The sequence below is a fragment of the Rhipicephalus sanguineus genome, chromosome 2, assembly GCF_013339695.2.
Source record: "Rhipicephalus sanguineus isolate Rsan-2018 chromosome 2, BIME_Rsan_1.4, whole genome shotgun sequence".
Classification (NCBI taxonomy): Eukaryota; Metazoa; Arthropoda; class Arachnida; order Ixodida; family Ixodidae; genus Rhipicephalus; species Rhipicephalus sanguineus.
The window spans coordinates 226,142,410-226,158,237 of record NC_051177.1 but is presented as its reverse complement, the minus strand read 5'-3'; the positions used below and the strand labels follow the sequence as shown (position 1 = coordinate 226,158,237).

The window sequence follows — 15,828 nt, the reverse complement described above, 5'->3', positions numbered from 1 at the left end:
ATGGAAGAAATTAACTTCTGCATGCAATACAAATTGTGACACACTGCTCGCTCAATGCAACGGCCTGTGCTTTATTACCAAACAAGTAGAACAGATGATTTACACATTAGAACACATTGTGAAAGAGAAATAGGTGACAGGCAGTTAGGCAACAAGTCATCACTGTGTTCTTACGTAGGTTAGGTGATATTTCATCAATCGTAGCATAATTGAAGGTGCCTGTAGTGTAAGTGAACTTGAACCTTGAGCATAATGTGCATGTGGACGAGGTAGTGCACATATGACCGAGTTTTTCCAGTTTTGTACTTATTTGCTACATGTAGTCCTCGTGTATCTGTGTTGTGTATGTAAAATTCTGAATTGTGAACAAGCCAACCTGTCTACTTCTGTGACTATAGTATACTAGCAATTCAAACGAACCATTATTTTCTGGAGAACAGCTGTTTCATTGAGGAGGACTGTATTACGTTTTTTTTTAAAATTCGTACTGCGTCATCTGTGCAAGGAGAGTGCCAAGTACACATGGACGTTCACGAGAGAGAAGTGCAAGTGCATTAACTTTTATTTTGCGAGAGACATGCCACTGGTAAATTTGTGGATGTTGTTCTTTACCAACGTTAATAGATTAGCTTGACATCGGGGCACGATGTCAAGGCATTTTAACGCGGTGGTGTGATGCTTAATATTAACGGTTAATTAGTAAGATAATAGGTATTCTACGAGTATGAAAGCAACTCAATATAAAATATCAGTTATAGAGAACCACTGTATGCCACGCTAAAGCGCCAAGTGCAAATAAGTACTAATTGCGGAAATAGATTATCGTTCAGCTGCTCAGAAGGCGCTGTTGCCCCTGCTTGCAGCTCGCGACAGTAGGCGCACTTTAAACGCACCTAATGGTGGCGCGTTACAATATCCTTGTAACTGTGGCGTCTGCGTGTGTAACTTTTATATGCTATGGGAGCGGCAGCCGCGAGCGCGCCGACAGTTGAAGAGAACGATGGACGTGTTCGCGGCTCGCGCTCAGTGCCCGTTGACAGTGAGTCGCGGCGGAGTCTTGGAATGATAAAGACTTGTTGCTCAGTGTCTCGTCCTCGTCTCTGAGGGGTTCTGCGCGGTGGCTGGCCCAGACCCCTACTATGCAAACACAGGCGGTCTTAGAACAGCTCAGAACACGCTGCTGCCACTGGACGCGTGCAGCTCGCGGCAGAAATTACTAAAATTGCCCCACAGCGTACGCCCATGGAATGCGTATACGTTCGGCCAACTGAACTTTGTCACGCTGGTATCCACGAATTTCGGGCGAGCGAAGCATTGTCCGATATATGGAGAAGCACTCAAGAGGGCACACGTTTACCATTTTTATAACGGCACAACACGACGAACCGGAGAATTCGGAGCCGAAGGTGTTCACTTCGGCCTGCATGACGCCCCACGAATTATGTAGTGGCCTTATGTAAGCTTAAACACTGGCTGATGGTTCTGTGAACACGACTGGAAGCAAAAGTACTCTCAGGGAGTTGACAGTGGAATTCAGGTTGCATTATTTCGACCTTACCGCTATAAAAAGGTGACCCCACACTAGTAACAAATTATCGCCCTATATCACTAACCTAATCATGTTGCAAACTACTTGAACATATAATAAATAAGGAAATAAGTTTTTAGAGGATAACAGCATACTGTCTTCCTGTCAACATGGCTTTCGCAAAGGTTTCTCCACTATAACACAGTTAACAACAGTTCACGATTTCGCTAGTGTTCTTGATGGGTCCGGCCAGGTTGATGTAATATTTCTAGACTTTAAGAAAGCCTTCGACCTTGTATTACATAGCAAGCTTATTAGTAAACTAGAATCAATTAATCTTCCAGCTTGTATAGTTAATTGGGTGACTGCCTATCTGTCTAACCGCAATCAGTTCGTTTCTAATAGTGGCCACTCCTTCGAGAAGCTACCAGTTTCATCTGGTGTGCCCCAGGGCAGTGTACTTGGCCCCTTATTATTCTTGGTATTCATTAATGCCATTACAAATGAAATTCATTCCCCTGTTCAGATTAAATTATTTGCGGATACTTTATAATGAAATTAAATGCCATGAAGATCAACTATTATTCAACTTTAATCTCCAAAATAATCTTTCCTGGTGTGATCGGTGGAGCATGGAGTTAAATGTCAGTAAAACAGTGTACATGTCAGTAACTAAAAAAAAGTCTAAAAAACTTTCTTTTGGGTACAAACTGGGTTCCGAAAAGCTTGCAGAAGTGAATGAGTACAAGTACCTGGGAATCACAATAACTAACAACCTTAGTTGGAATACGCACATTACCAACATATGCAACTCTTCGTTCAGAAAACTTTGCTTTCTCAGACATGTGCTAAAAGATACGCCCTCTAGCACTAGGTTAACGGCTTATATATCACTAATTCGGCCTAAACTTGAATATGCCAGCATTGTCTGGGATCCGTACACAAAAACTGATATCGATTCACTGGAAATGATTCAGCTTAAGGCTGTCAGGTTCATCTATTCTAAATATCGTAATGGTGACTCTCCCTCTAGTTTAATGACGCAGAATGGTATTCAAGCAGTACAGTTACGCAGAAAAATACGGAGACTAAAATTTCTGTTTTCACTGAAAAATAAACTCTCAGCCATAAACCCAAGTCCTTATATAATGTCACTTACTGCTCGAACGACACGGCATCCTCACGCTGAATCTCTAACACCCTATGGGACACGCACTAATCTTTTTAAGTATTCCTTCTTCCCGCGAACCATCACCGACTGGAACAACCTACCATTTCCCCCCTTACAAAACGCTGATTTCATAGAACATGTAACTCTTTGAACTTATGACCGTGATGTACCAATTTCTTATAGCTTCATTATCTGTTATTTCCTGTTTCCCTGATCCCTAGTCTAAAAAGCCAATGTCACTTGCCTTATTTTATGCCTCTCTGTGTATATCTATGTATGACGTGCTTTTGCAACATGGTCTTATTTCGAGTGTGTGAAAATTTTCGTTTGATTATGTTTCTACTTTTGTTGCTTCAATTTGGAGTGCCCCTTCTAAAGAAACAATGCGGTTTTTGCCTTATTTTATGCTGCAGTTTCTTTTTTATATTTATCAGTGTTCATTTCTGTTGAGTATGCGATTGCTCTGCCTTTATTTGGTGTGCCTTCTCATGTACTTTTGTCCCTCCTGCTTGGGCCCCTGTTTGGGCCTGCAGTATTTTGTAAATAAAAAAAAATCCATCTTCAGCATATCTTCGACGTGAAGTGGAATATCCAAAGGTCAAAGGATCGTGTGCATTCTGAACTTCAATTGATGGCGCAAATGTTAAGACAGGAAAAGTCAGTCTCAGAGAGTGCTTCAGAATATGTGAGCGGGCTGCTGCTCGTTGTTTGCGAGCTGTTAGGTCGCAGCGGATGCGGATCCGTGGCGCCGACACCAAAGGGGGTCGTTGGGAGAGATGGCTCGAGGGCTGTGGCGGGTTCCCGGAATTATTGCTTGGAGAGTTTGTGTCGGGGAAGCGAACCGCGGTAGAGGATTCTCAAAACGCGGTTGCCGCGGTCCAGGCCACGTGGCCGCAGCGACAGAAAATGAGAAGCGATGTCCGAAGCGGGATATCGGGTTACGTCCGTTGGCAGTAATGACCAACGCGGATGGTTCTGCGGAAGGAGAGCGTGGCGCGGATTCCTTTTCTCCTAGCTGAGAGGAAGGAGAGGGGGAACGTACACTGTTTGTATAATGGTTTGTCAGTTGAGAGGGGAAACGTGCAGTGTTTGTATGATTGTTTTTCAACTGAGCGGGAATGCGCGTTGGAATACGGGAACTGAGAGAGTTCGCTGGGCGCGGCCCGTGCGAACGGTCGCCGTGAATAAACGCTGCCTTCAACCGGACTCAGGCTCTTCCTTCGCGTTGTCAGCGTGCACTCGGATCATCGAGGGGCTGTCGATACCAAACCAAAACTTAACTGGAACGTAGAAGACACGTAAGACACGGACACCTTCTACGTTCCTTTCTTAACATTTGCGCCATCAATTGAAGTTCAGCTATGCACCAACTAGCCCGACAGCAAACGTTATCGTGTGCATTCTCTGTCAACAAAATAATAGTGTTAAAACCCTCAGCTATAATCCAACGCTCATGGTTCACGAGGGGCCGCTGTCCAGCCTGGTAATTAAGAACCTGTTTGCAACTCGATCTCTGCGCGCACTGATCAAGTCAGCACGAGATCCGTGTCGTTAGAACTCAACGCCACACACAAGTTTTTTAAGGTTTCAGGCCATTTATGACATACAAAACTAATCGAAACAAGCGAGGCAGAAGAAGCTGCGATACCGAAAAGGTCGTGCGGCCAAATTTAAGTTACGCTCGAACGTGCGCGGGTGCACTTAGTTCAGCAGACGACAGTTGGCTTCTACCGGAAGTGAGTCATCTTTTCGAAAACTTCGAAAACGTTTTCCATATTTCAGCCTGTTTATTTAACTACAACGAGTATTATACAGTGTCAACGGGAACAAGTGCATCTGATGCAAACACCGCTCTTGATTTATGTCGCCTATTGGCCAATAAGTATGCTATGTCTCTTGCGACGCGGAGATGCAGATCCGTGACGTCAGCCGGCAGACGCCCCGCCCACCGACGAGAGTGAGAACCGGCCTCTGTTTGAAAAGAGGGCGCCTGAGAAAACGGCAACTTCGCGCTCCGCTTGTAGCCTTTAAGCGGGAGACAGACGGTCCGATTTTCCATGCGATTCGACGTCCGACACGGCGGAGGGGAAACCGGAATGGTGACCTTTCATAGCATCGTACAGCCACCATTCCCTCTCCCCCACCGCCGCGTCGGCCGTCGGATCGCATGGAAAATCAGACCGTCTGTCCTCCGCTTTACGCGGCGCGCACTACTGCAACATTTGGCTGAGCTGTTCATATCCGTGACAGCTTTCCGCAGGATGTGTTTTTTCAACAAGGCCAAGGGGTGCTTCATGACCTCTTTAACTGCGCGATGAAGACAACACGTCAGAACACAGACACACGCTTTGTGTGTGTGTGTTTACTTGCTGTCTTCGCGCATTTTAATTTTTGCTTAGTATATGAACCAACCACATGCCAAACTGAAGTATTGTCCCCACCCTAGCGAAGGAGAGTGAGGAGGAGGGAAAAGACTGAAGCAGAGCATGTATAGTATACTATAGCAAGGAGGAGCGAAAGGTCAGTGAGGGTGAGGAGGAGGGACAGGCCAAAGGCATAGCATAGCCGTGTGCAGTGTAGTATCGCAAGAAGTAAAAGAAATGGCAGTGATGGTGAGACTAGTGATGTGAGGGTGAGCAGCATGGAAACAAGGTAGGGAGAGGGTAAAGCAAGCCATGTATACTATAGTGTCACGTGTTCGTGACAGTAAAGAATGAAGCAGTCGGAGTGCTAAAGACAAAACTCTTTATTGGGCGAATTTGTGCTCAGGAAACGAAAAAGTACAAGCAATACACGCTGTACACTGATAGCGGCAATCACAGTCGTTGGCCGTCGGCAATCTGATCAGCGGTATAAGGCGCGTCGGCCTTTATGCATGTGGCATCGAATATTCCAGCCTTATCTTTGGTGGCCGCGTTAGTTCTGAAATAAACTCCACTGTGTGCGCTGAAGCTTATCAGAAGAATCTAAAAAGAATTTGGGGAGGGGCGAAGCATGTAGGGAATGGTGTTTCAGCTCCACTAACGTGAAACCTGTGGAGGGGCGAAGCATGCAGCGTGCGCCGGTGTTTCCCACAGCAAAATCACTGCTAACGGGCAATGAGAGACACAAGAAAGATTAGACACAAAGACCCGCAGTCAGCTTTTAGTTAACGTGCACGCTGCGAATTTATATTGTTCAACTACGCACAAGAGAAATCTCCCAGCGGCACTACATTGCAGGTCAAGATGCAGTACCTATATATACGCGGTGGCCGGTGAACGGTTGTGCAGCGCGAGCAGTCGGTTTTTAGGGGCGAAACTCCTTATAGCGGCACCCGTTCGTCCCCTGTATGTAGTGTGTAAACAGTCTTAACGCTAGTACCAGATCTTGACGTCCAAGGTGGTGCCGGTGGGAGATTTCTCCTGTGCGTTGTTGAACAATAAAAAATTCGCAGCGTGCGCGTTAACTAAAAGCCGACTTCTTCTGCCTCTCATTCCCCATTAGCAGCCATTAGCATGTTCCAGTAGGAAACGTTAGTAGAAGTAGAAGTGTAAGTGTTAGCTAAAAGCCGACTTCTTCTGTCTCTCATTCCCCATTAACAGCCATTGTTTACCTCCAAGGTAGTGCCTGGTGAGATTTCTCCTGTGCGTGATTAAACAATAAAAATTCACAGCGTACATGTAAAATTAAAGTGAGCTGCAAGTCGTCATGACTCTCATCGACCCTTTAGTATAAACCGGCCCGATCTTACGTCGTTGATGATGTACTGGGCGTGAAGCTGCGCGACGCCGCCGCCAAGATCCTGCCGTACGAGAGCTTCGCCCCACTCTTCATCATTCACCCCGTGGATATGCTGTGGAATTTTTTTCAAGAAACTCTCTAGCGGACGCTGTCTGCGTCGGCGTTGTCTCTCGCGGGCGAGGGCGCGTTCTCGTTCCTCATGAGCTGGTAGTTCAGCGTTCATCGCAGAAAGAGCGTTTCCATAGTCCACGCGGGCCGTTCGCTCTCCCTCGCCACGCGGCGAGCGCAGAGGCGGTGGCGCGCTCTCTTGCGCTCAAGCAAATGGGCCTTCGTGGACAAGACACACTTGCCACGCTAATCACTCCTTCTATCTTCCTTTCTTCTATCATCTTTACTTCCCCTTCCCCATTCCTAAGGGCGCTGAGCCGTGCCCCCACGACGGGAAGCAGAAAATAGCGCCCCTTTTCATTTCTCTCACGAATCACTCTCTCTCTCTCTCTCGCGAGAGCACACGACGATGCTCGCCGAGACCCTAAGGTGCTTCGCCCGTAGGCAGTTTTTAGACGTTTAACGGATCAGTTATACAAAAAAAGTCACAGGTTCGCCGCAAGGGCGAAGCAGTGAATACGATAGCAACAAATTTTAGTGTTATACGAAGAGAGGCTGGCAGCTCACTGTTTTGTATCCGATCTCGCATAACTACAAAACGCTGGTGTCATGGTGCGTTCACACTGAGACATTCGGCGGCGAGAGCGCGCGGAATCCGCTTCGGGGGCAGCGAGATCCGCCGGAAAAACAGTTTCCGCGCCGATCGGTCGAGAACCGATTTTTGCGGCAGCTGCCTCGGGATTCCCTCACCGCGAACCAATCGGAACGCGAGTCGAACATTCGAAAAATGTCGTGCTTGTGATATCGCAGTTGTCGAAGCCCATAGCGACAGCGAAGTCTCTCCGTAATCATACTGTAGTTCTCGACAACTGCCAAGTGTTGTCGCGATTGGCATCTTTGCAATGGGCACACTGCGCTTGCATAGGCGGCTCCACCAGCGCGGCGGCGTTCTGCGCCAACGCGGCCGTTTCCGCGTCCCTGGGGTGATAGCGTTCCCTCCCAGACCACACGCGCGGCTGCTTGTGCTAGCATGGTGTCGTCTGCATGCGTTCCTGTGCAACTGCTGGCTGGTTTTCAGACCGTCGAATGTTTGGATAAATTTTTCAGGGCAATAAACATTGATAAATGCAAACTTCTGTGCGAGGCAGGTCCTGTACAATCGCGCTCAATATGACTTGCAACACGGGAGAGCGTGGCCTCACGAGTTTAATGATTGCGCACGGCTTCACCTTGCTTCATTTCCGTAACTTCATATTATTTCCTTGTATGGGAAGATCCCCCAGTGAGATAACAGTGTTTTGTTGTAGAAATAAGGGCTAGTGGAAGGAATGCGAAATCTTTAAACTCGTGAGGCCAGACGCTCCCGTCTTGCAAGTGATATTGAGCGCGACTGTACATAGTGGAAAAGAACTTGTCTCTAGGACGGAAGCGTGGTGAGAATTCGGCGTCAAAGACTATAAAGTTGAGAGTAGGTAAGCATTTTTACTCAGTGGTCTCGTTTTAATACATTCTGTTTTGTTGTTTTGAAGCTCTCTCGAAAGAGATATGCGTCATTGATGCGACCTGTGACTGCAGAACATGCTTAGCAGGATAGTGCAAGCACGCTGTGGCAGTGGCCATGTACGTGCAGAGATATAGAGAACTGATTTTAGCATGAAGAGTTCGTTATGTAAAGCTAACATAAATAATATACGAGCATGACAAGCGCTAAACAGGTACACTAGCCCTATAGATATAAACAGTGAATCGAATACGTCTAGAACGAAAGGAATATTCATCGCTGTCGAGCCTAAACATGCGAAACGCGCATATTTTGTAACAATCGCATGAGAGAGCTGTTACAGCCTTGTAAGGGGGTGGAAAAAATCGTCAGGAGGTAAGCTGGGTGCTTCTGTTCACTAGCCTTAGCATTGGCCACGAAATGCCTACTCCAAATTCTGCTATTTTCTGTGAGCTCCCAGTCTGTTCCATGAACGCTACGCATAAAAAAAGAACCAGAATTTAAAAATGTCTTGTCGATATTGATTCAGCGTGAAAAAAGACATATCGCCATTTGGAGACCATGATTAATGGGGCATCACAATTAAGGCAGGTCTGAAACAATGTTTCATTCCGCGGGCGCCTCTCCCATAAAATAAACGCAACACCCTGTACCGAATAAGATTACAAAAAGTCTTGTTACGGCGAACAAGGTGTATCAAGCGTTGGAGTCTCTCTTCCTCCCAGTGAGCCTTCGGGAAGCGGTAAAACTTTGTTCGAAGTGAATTGCTGCGAGTATTGTGACAGTCCACAACGCAACAAACCTTGTTGCGGTCATGCTGACCCATCGAACGACAAAAAAGAAAGAAGAAACGCTTCGCAAAACTGCGGAAAAACGCGAACGAGCTGGCACGAACGCTGTCACCGGCCGCGCCATGCGAAAGCCGCTGCTAGAGACTCAGAAGCGCAGTGTGCCCATACACCATCGCGATCTCGCGCAACGGATAGCATTATCTCGGCTCGACCAAGCTTCTCGCGTCTTGCAGATCAGGGCGAACCAACCACAAGCGCTTGCGTCGTTTCTTGTTCGGCGAATGCATGTTTCTCCTTCTCAGACATCGCCAGAAAGTTGCTTTGCAGCAGGCCCAGAACAGGGGCGTAGCCAGAAATTTTTTCCGGGGCGGGGGGGGGGGTTCAACCATACTTTATGTATGTTCGTGCGTGCGTTTGTATGTGTGCGTGCCTATATACGCAAGCAAAATTGAAAAAATTTCGGGGGGGGGTTTGAACCCCCCCCCCAACCCCCCCCCCCCCCCTTGGCTACGCCCCTGGCCCAGAAGTTCGACGACCCTGCTTCTGTTTATGCGGTTCGCCATAACGAAACGCGAACACAACGCAGAGCGCGTCGATGCCAGCGTTCCTTCGCGCCAAGGAACGATGACAACTAGGCGCCCAAATTTCGCCGGTGTGGTTGGTAAGTAGTGTGAACAAAGCGGAATTTCGGCTGCACGAGAATTCCGGTCGCTGTTGCCGGCGGATTCCCCAGTGTGAATGAGCCATAATAGAATACGGCCACTCCAGGGAGAGATGCCACATAGTCACTTGGCGTTGAGAGCGCAGAATGTAGAAGGGGTATACGAGCCGCCCGCTGTGATGGCTGTCGAGATAGCGCACGCGCGCCAGCGATCGCGACCGCGCCCTTAGATTCAAGGTTCAAGGTTGTTGCTCGCGCGACCCCTCCCCCCCCCTCGCTTCTTTTCATGCTCGTTAAGGACGGGTGGGGCGTTTCCTGTCTGCTTCGACGTCAGGCCTCCCGAGCGCAGTGACGTTATCGCATGTACCCTCCGAACGACGGAAATGGGCCGGCTCGTTTGATCTCTGCTTCGGCCGCGTTCGTCGCTTCAGCTCGCGCGCTTTTACCCGCGGCAGAACATACGATGCGCGGAGGGATCATATCAATTTGGACTTCATAAGGGACATGACGGCGACGCCGAAAACCCGTCGAGACTATATAATTGCTATCGTAATAAAACACAAAATGAAGTGCGTGTGGCATTGTCCTCCTGAACACGGAAGCGAAAAAAAGGGTGCATACACAAAGAAAGAACAATATTAAGGAAAGGAAAATGTAGAGTCCGCCAGGCTCGCTAAAGCGTGTAAAATAGTTCAAGGCGCACGACAGGGACGACTTCAGGTCCTGTGAGGCGCTGCTGAGAGTTCGTAATACCGTCAGGGATAACCTTCTAGTTTAGTAGGCCGAGACGTCGAAGCACCTTGTATGATCTGAGGTATCGCGCAAGTTTTTCGCCGAGCCCACATGGGCGTATTGGCGTCCAGACCCAAACACGGTCGCCGGGCTGGTATTCTACGTGCCGTTGTCGAAGGTTGTAACGATGGCTGTCAGTCTTTTGCTGGCTCTTGATCAGCAGACGGGCGAGTTGTCTGGCTTCTTCGGCGCACTGAAAGTAGACGGTGATGTCGTGGTTTCTTCGTCGGTGACGTTGGGTAGCATGGCGTCGGGCGTCGTTGCCGGGCTCCTTCAGTAACCAACTTGCGTGGCGTCATCGGCATCATTTCTTGCCCGGCCGTGGTGTATGCGAATGTCACGTATGGAAGGATGGCATCCCACGTCTTGTGTTCGACGTCGACGTATATGGCCAGCATATGAGCCATGGTCTTATTTAGACGCTTGGTGAGGCCATTGCTCTGTGGGTGGTTGGCGGTGGTGCGGTTGTGGCTGCTGTATCTCAATATCGCCTGAGTTAGGTCTGCAGTAAAGGCCGTACCTCTGTCGGTGGTGAGGACCTCTGGGGCACAATGACGCAGGACGATGTTCTCAACGAACATGGCTACCTCGGCGACACTGCCTCTGGGCAGGGCCCTTATTTCGGCCTAGTGGGTGAGTTAGTCGTAGCTGCGATGATCCGTTTATTTCTGGAAGCTGACGATCGGGAACGGCCCCAGTAAGTCCAATCCGATTTGCTGGAACGGTCGGCGAGGTGGTCCAATGGGCATCAGAAGTCCGTCTGGTCTAGCCGGTGGTGTGTTACGTTGCTAGCAGTCTCAGTAAGTCCTTACATAATGGGCGACGTAAGGCAAGGGCAGTAGTAGTTTTCTTGTATTCTCACGAGTGTGGGAAAATCCAAGGTGTCCAGTGATCAGGTCGTCATGCAAAGCTTCCGGAATCGCTGGACGTAAAGCTGAACATGCGCAAAGCAGTGGTTACACGTGTAACGTGTCGGTTACATCAACATAGAAAAATAATAGAAAATAGAAAAAGAAGCGCGCATAGCAACAGTATAACGAGGGGTGGGAAAGTGGGAGTGAGGAGGAGGGAGAGTATAGCATAGTGTAGCGGAGACGAGTTGGAGGTTGGAGGCATGCAGATGGTCTCGCTGGATTTCAAGCAAGACGGACGTGCCGGCCTCGATGTCCTGGATTACTCCTCGTACCTCTCGCTGATCGGCGCCCCGTGACGGTCGCCTCGCCCGCTATGCCGTGCGCCGCTCATCGTCGGCGCCTTCGCCGCTTCGTCGACGTTGTGCACCATGCCTCTGGCTATGTTTCGTGGTCCCGTCCCTGAACTCCCGTGATCGTCTCCCCCATCTTTCCTGTCCTCTTTTCTCTTCGTTGGATGGATGTGCTCCTATCACTTCTCTCTCTATTTTTCCTACTTTTCTTTTATTCCCTTCTTACCCCCACCCCTACAAGGCACTGCGCCGTGTCGCCTATAGGCAGACAGAAATGAGGTGTCTTTTTCCTTTCCCTAATAACCACTGAAGAAGCGGAGAGGAGCAGCGGCGCAGATAGGAATCCGGCATGGGAAGCTTTTAGTAGATGCGTGGAGGAGGAACGGGTGGGAGAGGATGAGGGGGCGGGAGAGGGTAAGCATGGCAATAGTATAGCAAGGGCTGAGGGTGAGGAGTGTAGCAAGGGCAAGTGAGGAGTGAGTGAGTGGGTTAAATCATAGAGAAGTGAGGCTAAGAATGATGGAAAGGAGGAGGGGAGAGTTAGCATAACATCAGAATCATTTTTATTTCAACATGAGATTTTGACAAATACAGATGTTGAGGGCCGTGAGCTAGAAGCCACAAAACGGCTTGACGAGGCCCACGGTTCCTTGAACTTGGCACCGAAGGAAAAGCAACATGTACAGAGAACAGCAATAAATGTACTGTCTTCCTTTTACCCCCACAAATACAAAGAACGTAACGTAATGCAACTGTACATCACATAACGTAATGCAATTATACATGAGAAATGCATCTTAACATAAAATGTAACAATATTTTATTACATTGCAGCACGTAGAATGTAAACTTGCTGTAGAACATATGTTGTCATAATACGCACAAAAAATACAAGTTTATAATGGATAAAAAATGCAAACAATCAAAACAATTAGACATGTCACGGATCCGGGTGGTTGCGGATGATGGGCCCAGGCAAGACTGGGTTAACGCCACAACACATTGATCAAATAAAACACACGGCACTCTGGAAATGTAAAAATATACAACAAAGTACAATCAGTACAAAGAAACTCAATCTAGCCCCAAACTATATCACTCCTAACTAGACCGTCCTTACTCTTAGGCCACTTTAGAGGCATTGATGTGTCGGACCTCTCTTACTTGAATACGCCGACTCGGCCCATCCAAAGATGCCCTCGCAAATCTTGGGGTCCACTCTGTAGTCCGAGAAGTCAGCCGTCGTCGCCTGTACATGCAGCTGCCCTGACCGATAGACCCGTTAGGCCTAACGTCGTCGTCGGCTCGTTCACCCGGCGTGGCGTTCCACCGCTGACGTTGCACTCTGGGGATTGCCTTCGGCGGCCTGCTTGAAAAGGGGGCTTGCGTCAGGAACGCTCGTACCTGCGGTAAGCGGTAGCTGCACCTCCGAGGAGCCTTGCTCGAACGCCGTCGTGTTCGCCGGCCGCACCTCGGGACGCTCGCGTCACCGTCCGCAGACCCGAACGCCTTTCGCTCCCGTCGCCACTGCGTCCTCTGGCGATGCAGCCTTCCGCTGCTTCCAGACAATGCCAGCTCACTCCTCTTCCTTGACGTCTGGGTTCACGTGCCCGGATCTCTCTGGAATATTCCGAGCACTCGCTCGTGTCGCTTCGCATGCTTTGATGACCCCGTCGTCCTATTCGTTCTTTTGCCAAATCGCTCTTACTCGTGATATACGCCCCCATTCGAAGAGTCAGCAAAAAACTGCTTCTTGACGGTCTCGGAGTCACTTGTGGATCGTGCCTGCTAGCTTGTGTTGAGTTGCACTGCGCCTGCTGGCTTGTGTTGAGTGTCACTGTGCACACACTGGTCACTAGTTACTACCACGCACTTTCGCGAACACATCATCAAACACTACACTGCACTGTTCACAAAGTCGCCGAGTTCATCGTCCGTAACACTATACGGCTACATTCAGAAAAATTACACACAGTATGCAGCACTCAGTATTCACAAATCTGCACAAATTCATTTACTAACGAGCTCTACTCGAAATAAAGTCATTCATTAGTCTATTCCTAAGCATTCCAATTCACTGAATCTATTTTCCACTAGAGCAGCTGCCGGTTTGCATCACCGTGCTTAAAGGAGCATTGACATAAAATTTCAAGCTCGAGATGTGGCCTTCACTCGATAGCTTGGTATGCGTAAGTTTGGAGCCGAGTATGAATTGTGTCCGTTACGTAGAACTTATTTCGAGGGCAAACAGCGTGCGAAGGCTCAGCGGTGCATTCCACACCCTGCGACATCGACAGTACGATGACGTGTTCAGCGGGCTACCAGGCCGCGCCCCAGGCGATGAGTGACGATGGTTGTGGTGTTGTCATCGTGATGCCGACTGACGGTGACGCCTGGCAGCGGCTTCACTTCGATTGTCTGTGCTGGTTCGTCTGCAATCCTGCGTCGTCGCCGCGCCGCTTCGAATGGTTTGTCGTGTGTTCCTCAGCGTCTGATAATTCGGAGCGACGAGCTGAATAGTATTACGTGCCAGCATATCGTGAAACAATTGTCCGTGACTTACACCAGTGGCGTTTCAAGTACCGCAAGAGGAATAAAATACAGAGCATTAAGGCGGAACCTAATAAATACATTTGTATATATATATACACTTGATGTCACTCAATTTACGTTCGCAGTGGCAACGCGCGGGTGACGTATGGTGACATAGCGGTACGGTACCCAGTGCTTCGCCGCTCCTCATGATTTACATTAGTGGAGATACGGTGATTTTTTAGATGCGAAGCAGCTTTTGCTCGGGGCTGTGTCGTCCTTCCATTGGCGACCGTCCGCTCGGGAACCATGTGTGCTGGCACGCGCTAGCGCGTTCGGGCCTGTGTAAGGGGCTGGGTAAGACGCTGTGGCCTCTCCCCCTTATACTCTCTCAGCAATCACGTGATGGCGTCGGGGAACGATATTGTGCATACGCGCGATGAACCCACGTGCTCCCGCGTGGCGTGGAGATGAACCCGCGTGGCGTGCTCCAACAAGAGCTCGGGAGGAGTAACAGCAACAGCAACTACAGTGAATTCATGGTGTGCTCCACTTGCAAGGACGCGTTAACATCGGGCAAGGTGCCCGTGATGAACGGAACTTTAAGTCGACCCATGCGCTGCTTCGCATCGGCACATCGTTCCCTTAGTGGGAGAGGGTGTAACTTTTGAAAAAGCTAGAACGTGAGAAAAGCTCTGCACAATTTGTAGCAAGTCGGTTTCGTTCCATCTGTGCTTTTTGAAAAACCTAGGCCACCAGTGTGTTGTCGGTGCTTGTGCTGTCCCTTTGGTTTTCGTGTTCGTCGTTTCACCCGGTGGGCGCTGCCATATGCTGTAATGATCAACCAACTAGCCCACAAATACATTTTAAGCAAATGAAGACTTGGAACTTGAGAAAACCTCTGTATAATTTGTAGCAAATTGGTGTCTTTGCATCTGTGCTTTTTTCAAAGAACTAGGAAGATGAGGAACGCTGTTTTTATCAAGTTTGCCTTTTGAGGGTCACCTAAACCACTCAGAGGTCGCAAATTACTTGTGGTGTTGCATTTGTGCGCGAGTCTACAAGAAGCACGTTACCGTGAGAATTTTTCGAGATGGTACCATAATAGCGGAGTTACGCGCGTTTGATGATACAAAAGAGGACCGCGCTGATTTCGCTTTTTCCTCCTGGCCCGGAGTGCCCCTCCTTACTATGAGGGGAGGAAGAGCGGCGAGCGCACGTACCTGCGAGCAGACAAACAGGTTTTGTGGATGACGAGCAGACGAAAATGTTGACGTCACCACGGCGAACGCTGAGGTGCAGAGGAGAGGAGAAAAGATTGTTTCTGGGAATTTGTTGGACGCCCGCGGCTCGTAGCGCTGCCGCGTTTGGCATTTTTGATCGTGACGGCCTTCTGAACACGATGCGCGCGTTCATTTGAAATGGTGAAAAATTATCGGAGGTGGTTTGGGGCCCTTTTAACGAAGGGCAACAATTATATCTGTGTGTCACATTGCTGCAACTTTGCCTGCTGCTCTTGACATGCAAGACTGTCCTTGCAGGCCTCGGTTGCGGACAGAGCTGCATGGCCTGACCTACTTGCGGGAGACGCTTGATCTGGTTCTCAAGTTAAGTGAGGAGCGCACTGTGGCAGAGCAAAGCTCATCCGGTGAGTTGTATTAGGTGTGGCTCCTCTTTTGCAACTCATGGGTGCCTTTCTTGTCAGTGGTTTTGTGGCAAATAAGTCGCTGCAGACCATGCAATTATAGTTTAGGGACTTGGCTTTGTATATGTGTCCAGTGTGAAGCAAACCTCCGCGCATTGCGTATTCTTTATAA

At 48.9% G+C, this 15,828-nt stretch overlaps 1 protein-coding gene across 3 annotated transcripts in view; it reads left to right on the top strand.

Annotated features, from left to right (window-relative positions):
- The window catches only part of LOC119384136 (synembryn-A), a 545,950-nt gene that overhangs the window by 221,154 nt on the left and 308,968 nt on the right, over window positions 1–15,828 (top strand). For all 3 annotated transcript variants that reach the window (XM_037652429.2, XM_049412780.1, XM_037652428.2), the window contains one exon: window positions 15,553–15,659. In XM_037652429.2, coding sequence (XP_037508357.1) covers window positions 15,553–15,659 — 107 coding nt within the window. The remainder of the gene's footprint in view (window positions 1–15,552; window positions 15,660–15,828) is intronic.